This window comes from Eriocheir sinensis, chromosome 2, assembly GCF_024679095.1.
Source record: "Eriocheir sinensis breed Jianghai 21 chromosome 2, ASM2467909v1, whole genome shotgun sequence".
Classification (NCBI taxonomy): Eukaryota; Metazoa; Arthropoda; class Malacostraca; order Decapoda; family Varunidae; genus Eriocheir; species Eriocheir sinensis.
The window spans coordinates 24,234,452-24,247,004 of record NC_066510.1 but is presented as its reverse complement, the minus strand read 5'-3'; the positions used below and the strand labels follow the sequence as shown (position 1 = coordinate 24,247,004).

At 46.6% G+C, this 12,553-nt stretch overlaps 1 protein-coding gene across 4 annotated transcripts in view; it reads right to left on the bottom strand.

The window, feature by feature from the left end:
- Positions 1-12,553, bottom strand: part of LOC127001540 (protein pygopus-like) — a 202,516-nt gene that overhangs the window by 23,038 nt on the left and 166,925 nt on the right. For 3 of the 4 annotated variants that reach the window (XM_050866171.1, XM_050866179.1, XM_050866197.1), the window contains one exon: positions 6,345-8,297. In XM_050866171.1, the coding sequence (XP_050722128.1) occupies positions 8,022-8,297 (276 nt within the window). In that variant the 3' untranslated portion in view covers positions 6,345-8,021. Of the gene's footprint in view, positions 1-6,344; positions 8,298-12,553 lie in introns of those variants that run through there. The other variant, XM_050866189.1, reaches the window with a different exon arrangement.

The window sequence follows — 12,553 nt, the reverse complement described above, 5'->3', positions numbered from 1 at the left end:
TACATCATCAGAAACTTCAAGTATGAAATGGACTATTCTCTCTCTCTCTCTCTCTCTCTCTCTCTCTCTCTCTCTCTCTCTCTCTCTCCCACTTTCTCTCTCTATAAGCAACAGTTCCTCTTTCTACCCTTTCTTTGTCTTGCTTTAGTTCCCCGTTGAATTTTCCTTCCTCTCACCGGCCAAGCCAAACAGGGTCTTCCCCTCTCACCCAACACTGCTCCCTCCTCATTTGCCTCCCCTTCCTCCTTATTCCTCCTCCTCCCATATATGCGGAAGACTCAGATGCGACCACAGTTGGAGCTAATTTGCATATTAAAAAGCTTAAAACATTTGTCACCGAGGCCCTTTCATAACACACGTCTGTCCCGCCCCGCCGTATGGACACATGCCCTTAGCGTCCCGGCAGTCCAAGGTCACCCTTATACACGAATGTCCTAAGGGAGGGAATGGCGTGCCGGTGGAGGGCCTGGATTAGCAGCAATTGGGTAGGGTCGACTCAAAACACCTCCGCCGGTATATGGGGCAATTATTACTATTTTTTCTAACCCTTCCCAACCCTCCTGCTACGTTTCCTTCTCCTCCTCCTCCTCCTTCACCTCTCCTCGCCCCTGAGCCTCCCTCCTGCTAACCCCTGCTGTGAGGTGGGAAGCACAGGAAGCAGTGGTAAGTGTAATGGTAGGAACCTGAAGGCAACCACGACTCTATTGCCCTGTTGTCCACTGCTATTCACTCCTGCCGGTAACGTGAAGAAAGCGATTTTCCGAGAACTCCTCAGGTAAGTGACGACCCGCAGGTAAGAACGGGAGAGGTGTCTGAAGATGGCTTTACAGGTATGTGTGTGTGTGTGTGTGTGTGTGTGTGTGTGTGTGTGTGTGTGTGTGTGTGTGTGTGTGTGTGTGTGTGTGTGTGTGTGTGTGTGTGTGTGTGTGTGTTAGAACAAAATCTCATAGAAAGTTAGGCAAAACCGAAAGTGGTAGTGGTAGGTGGTAGTGGTGGTTAAGGTTTTGGTGGTGGTGGTAGTGGTGGTAGTGGTGGTGGTGGTAGTGGTGGTGGTGGTGTGGTGGTGGCGGTAGCGGTGGTGGAGACGGCGGAAGGCGATGAGGTGCGGTAAAATGATGGCCAAAATGACATGCAAATCTTGGGAGAGCAAAATGCTAAACATCATACAGCGTCCCCCTGCCTCCCCGCCTTTCTCCGCCGCCCTCCCAGCCTCCTTTCCCACAATCTCTCATCCTTTGCCTTTATTACTCATCATGCTCTATGCAAATGAGAGAGAGAAAGAGAGAGTCAGAGAGACGCCCTTTTCGCTTCTCACTGGGGCTCTCTTCCACGCGCACCACCCCAGGTAGAGTCGTGATAAGGCGTCCAGCTGTGTGAGGCCGTGAGATGCCGTAGTGACATTTAGACCCAAAGAAAGAACTATAGCAAAGAAAAGGGTGCAAGAAGGGTAAAAGAAGTCTTATTACGTACATAACCTCGATCAATCAGAAGCTTATTACCAGGTACGACACAACTCACAACACCTGTCACCATTACTACTTTTATTTTCATCATTATCACTATCGTTATCATTCTTTATTATCGGCTGTTATTATTATTATCAAAAGAAAAGAAAAGCACGTAAAGGGCCGCCATGTTCTCGCCGTGTCGTAAACAGTGAGATACGAGTGACAAGAGCTAATTATCCCAACGGAATGACCCGACATCAGAGGAGGCAAGTTTTTGTGATCTGACGATGCGACCGGCTGCCCAGGTTTCGCTAATCAGAAAGGTAACAATAGGAAGACTGTTTACGCTTCATTAGCTGATATATTACGTGAGGGTGCGAAGAGGAGGAGGAGGAGGTGGAGGAGGAGGAGGAGGAGGAGGAGGAGGTGGAGGTGGAGGTGGAGGTGGGGACAGGAAGGAAAATGAAAATGGAGAATAGTATGAAAAGGAAAACTGGAGAAATAAAGGGGAAAAAATAGACTGACATTACAGAAAGACGGTTGAGAGTTGATCCTACCAAGTTTCCCCCTCGGTGTGTGTGTGTGTGTGTGTGTGTGTGTGTAGCGGTGCGCGCGCATCTTATAGTGAATAACATTAATTAAGTATAGTAAGGCTGCGTTTCAGGCAAATTATGTCTTCTAATCAAACTTTTCAACTTTGCCATCATCCTCTCCACTAAGAAGGCGGAAGAAACTGGAGGGAGGAAGAAAAAAGGGGGAGGGAGGTAGAGAGGGGAGTAGAGAGGATTAGTCTCCGTGTGTAAAATTAATTTTTAATTGAACGTAGATGAAGACATCACAGTTAAGTTTCCGGGTGAAAAATATTCGTAACAGTACTCTCGATGCATAACAGACATACTGGGCCTAAAACATTAATTAGAAAACCAGATTAGTATAAGTGAGGCGAGGACGAGGCGACGGACGAACTGCGTTAAAATGCTGCACCGTGACAGTGAACAGTTTTATCGTAATGGGTCACCTCGCACGAGGCGTGGCTTGCACAAGAGAGATGAAGCGTACGGTCTTGAAAATTATCAAAAGAATACATTACATAAGAAACTTCTTTAAAAGAACAATGATCCAGTAAAATACATTAATATCAAAGTCATAACTATCTGTTACATTAATGTCCCCCCCAGAGGAGAGCAAGGTCGATAGCAGGAATCACAGGACGCGGCGGGGACGGCGATGCCTGTGAGGCGTGCGAGTGTGAATGTGACGAGCGCTTGAGCCAGTCACAGCTGACCCCGCAACCAAGTCTGGTGGCGGCGGCGGTGGTGGTTTCATCAGTCAAGGGTGTGGCCGAGGGACACGCACAGAGCTATAGCACGACTAAGCAGCTCGACTGAAGGCACGAAATATTACGTTCCCTTAGTGACAGTTCTGTGACCAAGCGTCTCTAGGAGATTTGCCTGATTAAATAAAAGTCATGCTTTATGCTTCGCGTGTATTTACTTAGATGAAGACTGCAGTAATATATCTATCAAACGAATTTTTTTCCCATGCGAATTACTATATTAGCTACACATTTCCCCTTAAGGAGCATACACCATATATTTTTGACAGCATAACATCAGTTAGCATAGGCGAGAGTATGATGCTGACTCAGAGCTCACAAGGATCTGATTCCAAGATTTGCTTTCAATAAAATGATGCATGCCTTAAGGGCCAGCTGCTGCTCGTGTGACGGAGAAACACATAAGGAGTGAAATGGTTCTACTTTACCTCTACGGGAGCGTTGGTGTGTCTCTCCCACTCCCTGCACTACTAACTACTACCCACAACTAACTACTCTCCTTGTTGCATTACGGACATCCACAATAGTTTGATAGCCAGGGCTAAACCACTTACGGCCGATTTATTGCGATAATCCTGCAGTAATCTAGACCACGTGGCGATTTAAAAATTTCTTTCAATTATTGGCGTTGTAACGTGATAATCCTTCGAAGCGGAAATCATAAAATAAAACCATTTGATGTTTGAGTACAATATATATGACAGCGAGTCCTCAAAGTGAAGCCAGAAAAATGTAATGCGGATAGTGGAAGGTAATACTCGATGATATGATGAGGATGAGGTCAATGGTGGTGGTGGTGGTGGCGGTAGTTGTGCTGGTAGTAGTGGTGGTTGTAGTTGTGATGGTGAGCTTTGCAGTGTTGGCTATGTTACCTATCAAACAATCTATCTACCTCACACACACACACACACACACACACACACACACAAACCTTTCTTGCACCAAGCCAAACATACAAAAGGTGGCAGAGACTGGTGATAACTCGTAATTGTGGCACAAGGAAGAAAAAAAAGAAGCTTGGGGAGCGAGAGGGCACAGGTAGCCGGGGGAGAAGGGGAGAAGAGAGGGGAAGGGGGGAAGGAAGGAGGGCAGGAGGGAAGGGTCAGCGGTAAGGCTACTCATTTGCATGTCCAGTCACAGAAAGCCTTGGCGCACTAAAGGCCTAAATGAAATAAAAAGTGAGACAAAAAAAGGAGGAAGGACGGACAGGAAGAAAGGAGTGGGAAGCCGGTCCAAATAGAAAAGACAGTCGTGAGGGCATTATGGGTGCGTGCGTGATTTATGAGGAGGAGTGCGAGTGTGGCTTTTGTTCAGTGTGTGAGTGGTTGGAGTCCGCTTTCTCCCCTCCCCCCCTACACCCCACTAACCCCTTTCTCCCTCCTCCCTACCTACCAACCTACCTGCCGGCCCGTCCTCCCTCGTTCTCTCTCCATCTCTCCCCTTTCTTCCTCCTCCCCTCTTTGTATATCCTCGGGTGCCAGCCACTTCCCCTCACCTATTCTTCTATCTTCAGTGCTCTTACTTATTCATCATTCCTTTTAAATGTTCTTGTTCTCTCCTCTCCTCTGTTCCTCTCCTCCTACGGTCTCCATGTGTGTAACCTCGCAATAAACGCCGTCACCAAGTCCCCACGAAGTCTATGAAGGGCTAGTTAGATATAAAAGGAGTAGATATGTTCTTTCTCTATACGCAGATGGGAGTCAAGACTCTTTCCCTCACTGCTACTCTTCTCTTATCGACCCAGCCCGACACGACCCAACGACCGGCCAGTCCACGTCAAGCCAAGCCAACTCAAGCCAGCCGACCGTTTCACTAAGAGGCAAAAACAATACACACAACGAAACAGAACAAAATACATCATAAAAATATCGGAAAAAAAGACTGAAAGCAGACCGACCCTATACGTGCCTCTCACACACACCGAAGGGGCAGTGGGGATCAATCCTTCCATTTTCCAGTCGAGTTGAGATCAGTACGGCGAGGAGCTTCTTGTTGTCGCTGCAGCCGAGAGTCACGGGAGGCGAGGCTCCTGCGAGGGCGTGAGTACCTATACGTCCACCCCTTCTGTCCTCCTCCCCGTGTGTAGGGGTAGGGGGGGTAGGGTTGTGTGTGCGTGTACGTGTGTGTGTGTGTGTGTGTGTGTGTGTGTGTGTGTGTGTGTGTGTGTGTGTGTGTTGAATAAGTTGTTTTTTGTGCTGCACGATTTTGTTTTTCATATTCTCTCAATCTTTCGTATCCAGACCTTTCTCTTTCTTAAAACTATATGCTATCCACTCTTGATATTGCTACAAAATTTTAATTCTCTCTCTCTCTCTCTCTCTCTCTCTCTCTCTCTCTCTCTCTCTCTCTCTCTCTCTCTCTCTCTCTCTCTCTCTCTCTCTCTCTCTCTCTCTCTCTCTCTCTCTCTCTCTCTCTCTCTCTCAGTTTGCCTCCGTCCGCTAACGCCCTTACCTACTCTCTTTGCTCCCTTCCTTCTCCTCTTCTACGTCCTGGTAACGTTGTAAATTGTTAAGAGATGTGTGATTAAAAATGCAGGTCGCTGGGCGGGGCTCACCTCTCGCATTATTACCAGCGTGTGAATAATAAGGTGGCCGGGCCAGATAACTTCGACTTCAGCTGATACTTAATTAAAAATTTTCCATTAAAATTTCTTTACTACTTGGATTTGAATCATCCTAATTATTAACAGGACTTCAACAGCCTGAGAGCTTGACTTATTCGTTGGATCTCATTATTGTAATCATTGGATGTAATTTTTAGAGGGGAGGATATTTCTTTTACCCAAACTCTCGACTTTTGGAGGAAAAACCCGACGGAAGCTCGTACGTGAAGTAATATTCAATAGTTTCATCATCTATATGATAAAATTCTATTGCAGGAACATGACGACTACTCTCGCCTCTTGAATTTTGCCATCCTTGACCAAAGCTGGGAAGAAAAGACACACACACACACACACACACACACACACACACACACACACACACACACACACACACACACACACACACACACACACACACAAAGAATAATCCTCTTACAGGAAGCAGCATCCTAAAAACACCTCAACGGCCTAGGTTTTTGCGTCCATAAACAACTTCATCTTGTGCCGCCGCGTAATCTCCTTATGGGCAGCGGGAATGCGTGTACCGAGGCAAGTCCTCCTTCGATTGGCCTGCGCGGTGTTTTACGAATCCTCACCACCCGCCCAGGTTTGCACGGGGACTGGAAGCGAGGGAGAGGCATATGCAGAGGAAGAGAGACGGGAGACGAGAAAGGAGATAAGAGAGACGAGACAGATAGAAAGAGTGAGTGAGAGAGTGAAAGGTTTATGCAAAAGCAGGAAGGCGGGAGACGAGAGAAGAGAGAGAGAGAGAGAGAGAGAGAGAGAGAGAGAGAGAGAGAGAGAGAGAGAGAGAGAGAGAGAGAGAGAGAGAGAGAGAGAGAGAGAGAGAGAGAGAGAGAGAGAGAGAGTAGTATAAATATGCACAATATACCTCCTCACATAGCATCCTCACCGCTCTCTCTCTCTCTCTCTCTCTCTCTCTCTCTCTCCCCCCCCCCCAGTAGTCGCCTTCAGCCTCCCGTGGCCTCTCATCTCTATAGCCCTATGACCCTCCAATGACAAGCTTCTTTTTTCCCCTTTAACTCTCTTTTGATTAGCTGACCAGCCAATTTGGTCCGTCCTTCCGGCCGAGAGGGTCTTCTTGGTCAATTGAGCCTACTACGTGCTTTTCTGTAAACATTATTCTTTTTTCGTTGTGTAAGGTCAACTTCCACGGAAAAAAAATATACAGGTAAAAAAATCCATAGGCGAAGTTGCAGTATTTAGGCGTCTCTGGTAGGGAAGATATTCATGTTTTTTTTTTTTACATGGGAATAGAAAATGACCCCAAGAATCAATACTTTTAGTTCAAGGATGTCTTCCAAGGTGAATATTAGGACACGGTATATATAATAAGACGCCCTTCATAACTTTCTTTCGATGAACAGTTAACAATAAGTGTACTTTTCAGTTAAATAATCTGGAACTTTTACTAAATTATATCCCAACAAGTGCTGTATCATTACCAACTCTCTTCATTACCATCATCGTCCGACTTAAAAAGAAAAAAAAAATGGATCACATAAATATCTTTTCCTCAGTTGATCGTTTCTGAAGCAACAAAAGCAAAAAAACGTTCCCAGGATACATAACGTTCCAGGAAACATCATCAATGGGACTGAAGAGGTACCAAAAGAACCACTTCCTCACAGCACAAAGCAGAGGATCACGAAACAATATGAGGATCAGGGATAACGTGTACACACAAAGATGGGAGAAAAAGAACCAGAATCCCGCAGCAACGAACGCACTGCGAGGCGCCGAGAAAACCAACACACGGATCGGGGAACGCGCGCTGAGGAACACCGTTATTTAAGGCACTTGACACGAGAGAAAAATTAGACACATTATACACCACTTCAGTGTTTTTGCGTCCTCGCCCGGTGGGTTTAGGGCGGTAATTGGTCACTCGCCGAGGAGAACCGTGGCTAAATCCGAGCGCGAGCGATGCTGTATATGTTTGCATGTGTAGACCGTCAGCAGCAGCACATCCCGAGCCGCTAATACTCCGGTGTGCGAACATTAGCGTCGAAATGAGAGTCAGTCGTCTTGTGCAGAAATTTCGAAGTCACAGTAATGTAGAATGTCGTTAAACAGAAAAAGTGTCAAGATGATGGTCAAAAGAAGGGTTGTCTTGCAGCAGGGAGAGTCACAAGTCGTCAGGGACAGGCCTAACGTACTGACATCAATATATTAAGAGTAACTATAGTAAAAAGGAACAATATGCAAGTATTATGAGCTTCATTTGTATTCATGACTGACAATATTATGATCTTAAACTCGTCTTAGAAAGAATCGACATTATTAACGTTAATATTACACTATAACATTAAGATATAAAAATAGTACATGGCATATAATAATAGTAATAATACCAGGAAGACTAATAAGATTTCTATCACTACTGGAGAAAAAGTGAGAAATGAACACGGGCTGAGAGCAGTAAGATATACCAGAGGACTTAATGCTACCACTTATGAGGCGGCAATAAACAGCAGTAACAATGAAACAAAAGAACATCGGCAACGCCCATCGTTTAAAAAGATAATGTCGCTAGGATCTTATGAAATGACTTTGACATCTTACTGCCTCAGCTTCCTCCCTCCCTCCGGCTACCATGGCCTCAGTGGTCCTAACTCGGCCAAGGTGATAACACCCACAACTTGCCTCCGTGTCTCCTTTCTGCCAGGGCGTCGCGCCACCACCTCGCCGCAAGACCACCTGGTAGCCGGCGGAGGAGGTACGACAGAGAGAAGAGAGAGCCAAGAAGGGAGATGGAACACAAGTTTTTGCCGTAGCTTACCTGGAAGAGCTCGGCGGGCACGTTGAACTGATTCAGGGGCGGCGGGGACTTGGTGGGGAATCCTGAGGAGGACCCACTAATGCTGTCCACTTTCTCCAACGCCATCTGTGGGTGAAAAAAGATACGTGTTATACTTTATGAACAAAGACACAATGGAAAAAAATATACGAGAAATGAAACATAGCGAATTATAAGTAAGACGAAGATATGCAGGCAAGAATCAGCGGAAGAACGCACTCACTAACGCTAATGCGCACACACACACACACACACACACACACACACACACACACACACAGACGCATTATAAACACATCCACGAAGCCGCGTGTATGCTGATTAATTATTGTACACGACACGCAAGCTGCACGCGGAGAAATGAACAAAGCGTATGGTAACAGCGAGAGAGAGAGAGAGAGAGAGAGGAGAGAGAGAGAGAGAGAGAGAGAGAGAGAGAGAGAAGAGAGAGAGAGAGAGAGAGAGAGAGAGAGAGAGAGAGAGAGAGAGAGAGAGAGAGAGAGAGAGAGAGAGAGAGAGAGAGAGAGAGAGAGAGAGAGAGAGAGAGAGAGAGAGAGAGAGAGAGAGAGAGAGAGAGAGAGAGAGAGAGAGAGAGAGAGAGAGAGAGAGAGAGAGAGAGAGAATGAATGAATGAATTTCGAAAGTCCCATAGTCACTTTTGAACTTGAAAAGGAAAAACGAGAAGGAAAAAAGACACGGAAATTAAAAAAAAATCTGAAAAAAAACAAAAAAATGTTAAAAAAAATCGCCGGAGATGAAGAGTTGTGACAAGAGGAGGGGAAAAAGAAGAAGCAGCAAGTATACCGTGGGGAAAATAAAAGAAAGGCAAAAACGCTTTCTCTAAAATACATTAAAGATCCTCCAACCCGCCCCCCCCCAGAGCCAGCCAGTAATGCTTCGCTGTAAAAGAAGGCAACAAAAAAAAAGTTCTTGCGCTCTGCAGAATGATGGGGGGCTTTTAGGCGTCCATTACGAGTGTATTAAGTCCAGCCTCATTTTTCTTCTATCACTGGAGGCGGAAAACTTAGCCGGTAAACATTGACCATCGCGCTCCGCCTGTCTGCAGCTCGTCAATCCGCGCGGCTGTGTCTGTCTGCTTGTCTGCTGCCTCTGCTCGTCTGTCTGTCTCTCTCTCTCTCTCTCTCTCTCTCTCTCTCTCTCAAGCATCTGAAGAATGATGAGAAACGACAATGAGAACGCAATCTATCTTTCTATCTACTTCTCAATCTATCTTTCTATCCATCTATCTATCAACTCATAAGGAGCTTTCCCACTACTGATATTAGAGAGTAGAGAGAGAGAGAGAGAGAGAGAGAGAGAGAGAGAGAGAGAGAGAGAGAGAGAGAGAGAGAGAGAGAGAGAGAGAGAGAGAGAGAGAGAGAGAGAGAGAGAGAGAGAGAAACCTAAAATTCAAGACTGTAACTTCAAGCTGTACGTATACCTGTGTGTGTGTGTGTGTGTGTGTGTGTGTGTGTGTGTGTGTGTGTGTATGTGTGTGTGTGTGTTTACTCCCAGCGGCTCTAAAGTCCAAAGACGACCCTAGCAGCGGGAGCAGAAGTAGGATCATCAGCAGCAGCAGCAGCACCAGCAGTAGCAGAAGGAAAAAGCAGCAGGAGCGGAGGCAGCGGCCAGGAGTCTACCCTCACCAGAAACGTATTATAATGCATGGGTTAAAATGCAATATTCCTCCGGGCTAAGAAAAAAGTCTATGTGTAATTCTAAATAATTGTATTAACCACAGATATCTAAAACACATGGGCGAAAAATGGCCAAGTAAGAAAAAATCAGACTAATAAAAGTAATAAAAATACTTTATGAGAGGGTTCAAAAAATAGGGCCGTAAGGGGGCCATCGGGAAGGGGGACGCAAGGGCGGGTTTGGCCTGCAGGGCGCCTCCCCCGGCCCCAAGCCAGCCCGCCATTTTTCGCCCGGCCAGCCACTAATTAAAATTTGGAGGAGGTCCCGCTGCCGAAATGTGGCCTCCATTCCTCCAATTTTTCTTCCGCCGAAATTCTAGGATTCATCGCCGGCCGCATATTTAAAAGTGAAGGTGTTTTACTGTGCTATATCCACGCTGGCCCGCCGTGTTTTATTGTCACGTGGCAGGCGCTTATCTGTCTTTTCTTGTGTGTTTATATCAGCACACACACACACACACACACACACACACACACATACACACACAGGGGCGCACCTACATATCTTCCTTGGCCTTCCCAGCGTACGTATGGGTATTTATTACTCGAATATGGCCGATACAGTGAACGAAGGCCGTCCCCCGCCCTCATCAGCAATGCAGATGACATGAAGGTGGCTGATTAAAGTCGGCAAAGTCTAGACGCCGTCACCATCGCACCTCCCCCCCCCCCCTCCTCACGTCCTCCCCCTTGTCACATTCCTCTTCATATTCATCCTCCCTTCCCCTTCTCTCTTTCTTAATCCCCATCTCTCCCTTCATCCTCCTTGTGTTACTCGCTTATCCCCCTTCAAACTCATCCCCCTTCCCTTCTAACTTAATCCCCTTCCCTTCTAACTTAATCCCCTTCATATCCCTTTATTCTCCTTGTGTTACTCATCCTTTCCCCTTCAAACTCATCCTCCCTTCCCCATCTCTCTCTTCATCCTCCTTGTCATACTCACCTCTCTCCTCTTCAAACTCATCCCCCATTCCCCTCTAACCTAATCCCCACCTCTCCCTTCATCCTTCTTGTCATACTCACCTCTCTCCCCTTCAAACTCATCCCCCATTCCCCTCTAACCTAATCCCCACCTCTCCTTTCATCCTTCTTGTCATACTCACCTCTCTCCTCTTCAGACTCATCCTTCCTTCCCCTCTAACCTAATCCCCACCTCTCCCTTCATTCTTCTTGTCATACTCACCTCTCTCCTCTTCAGACTCATCCTTCCTTCCCCTCTAACCTAATCCCCACCTCTCCCTTCATCCTTCTTGTCATACTCACCTCTCTCCCTTTCAAACTCATCCTCCATTCCACTCTAACCTAATCCCCACCTCTCCCTTCATCCTTCTTGTCATACTCACCTCTCTCCTCTTCAAACTCATCCCCCCCTTCCACTCTAGCCTAATCCCCACCTTCCCCTTCATCCTCCTTGTGTTACTCATCCTTTCCCCTTCAAACTCATGCTCCCTTCCCCTCTAACCTAATCCCCACCTCTCTTCATCCTCCTTGTCATACTCACCCCTCTTCTCTCCCCTCACTCTCCTCTTCACACCCATCCCATTCTCTCCACCTACCCGTATCTCTTCTCTTACCAGCCTCTACTCTCTCTAACTTCTTCCTCTCACTTGCACTGTCTCTCACTCACCATCTCTCCCTTAACTTCCCCCTCACGCTCATCCCTCCTCCACCTTTCCGCTCCTCTCCATTCTACTTCATCGTCACTCTCACCTCCCCACCTCTCCTTTTTCCAGTCCGCCTTCACGTCACTCTCATCTCCCCACCTCTCTCTCCTCCCTCCCTTCAACCTCCTCGCCACACTCCTCCATCCCTTTTTCTCTCACCCACTTGCCGCCGCTGCCTCTCTCTCGTCTCAGTCCAAGGGAAAACTCGCCCCTTTTCAGATACTTCCCAGAAACGATAATTCCACCATAGACAGTCATATCCTTTCCCCTCTTCACTCCTATGTATTCTTAGCTTGTCTTGGCGGTCTCTCTGGCTTTTCACTGCCATTTCCTCTTCCAAAGAAATCACTATTATTCATCTCCTAAAGGTTATTCACGTACAATAATTATACTTTCACACGCATAAAAATAATCCCAGCAGACTCAGAAATCTTCCTCGAAATCTACTTGGAATGTAAAAAATACGACGCAGAGGGAAAAGAAAATAATCCGGCATGTTTGAGACGAGATTTCTTGGGTTTATATTTAGAGGGATTTTACTTGTCGAGAGTCCGAATAATAAGATGCCAGGCTCGTTCGTTTAAGGGTTTATTCATTCACTAACTCTTGGCGGCTAAGTGTGGTGTGAGTCAGTGTGATGGTAGAGTGTGCGTGTGTGTGTGTGTGTGTGTTTGCATGCATGAATCAGCCCCAACAAGACCTTTTTTCAGCCCTGATCTCAAATTAGGCTGCCGACCTTTCATCCCGGTGCCGACGCTATAAAGATCAATCGACGTTTCCTAGGCAATTTCTTGGGTGCACACGCCTGCGCGCGCACACACACACACACACACACACACACACACACACACACACACACACACACACACACGCTCTGGAGGCAGCAAAGACAGAATATGGAAACTAGATTATTCTTTTTCCCCGTTTTAAGTGTCGGGCTAATTAAAATTTCTGAGCTTGTCTTTCCCTAAACGTGAGAGGA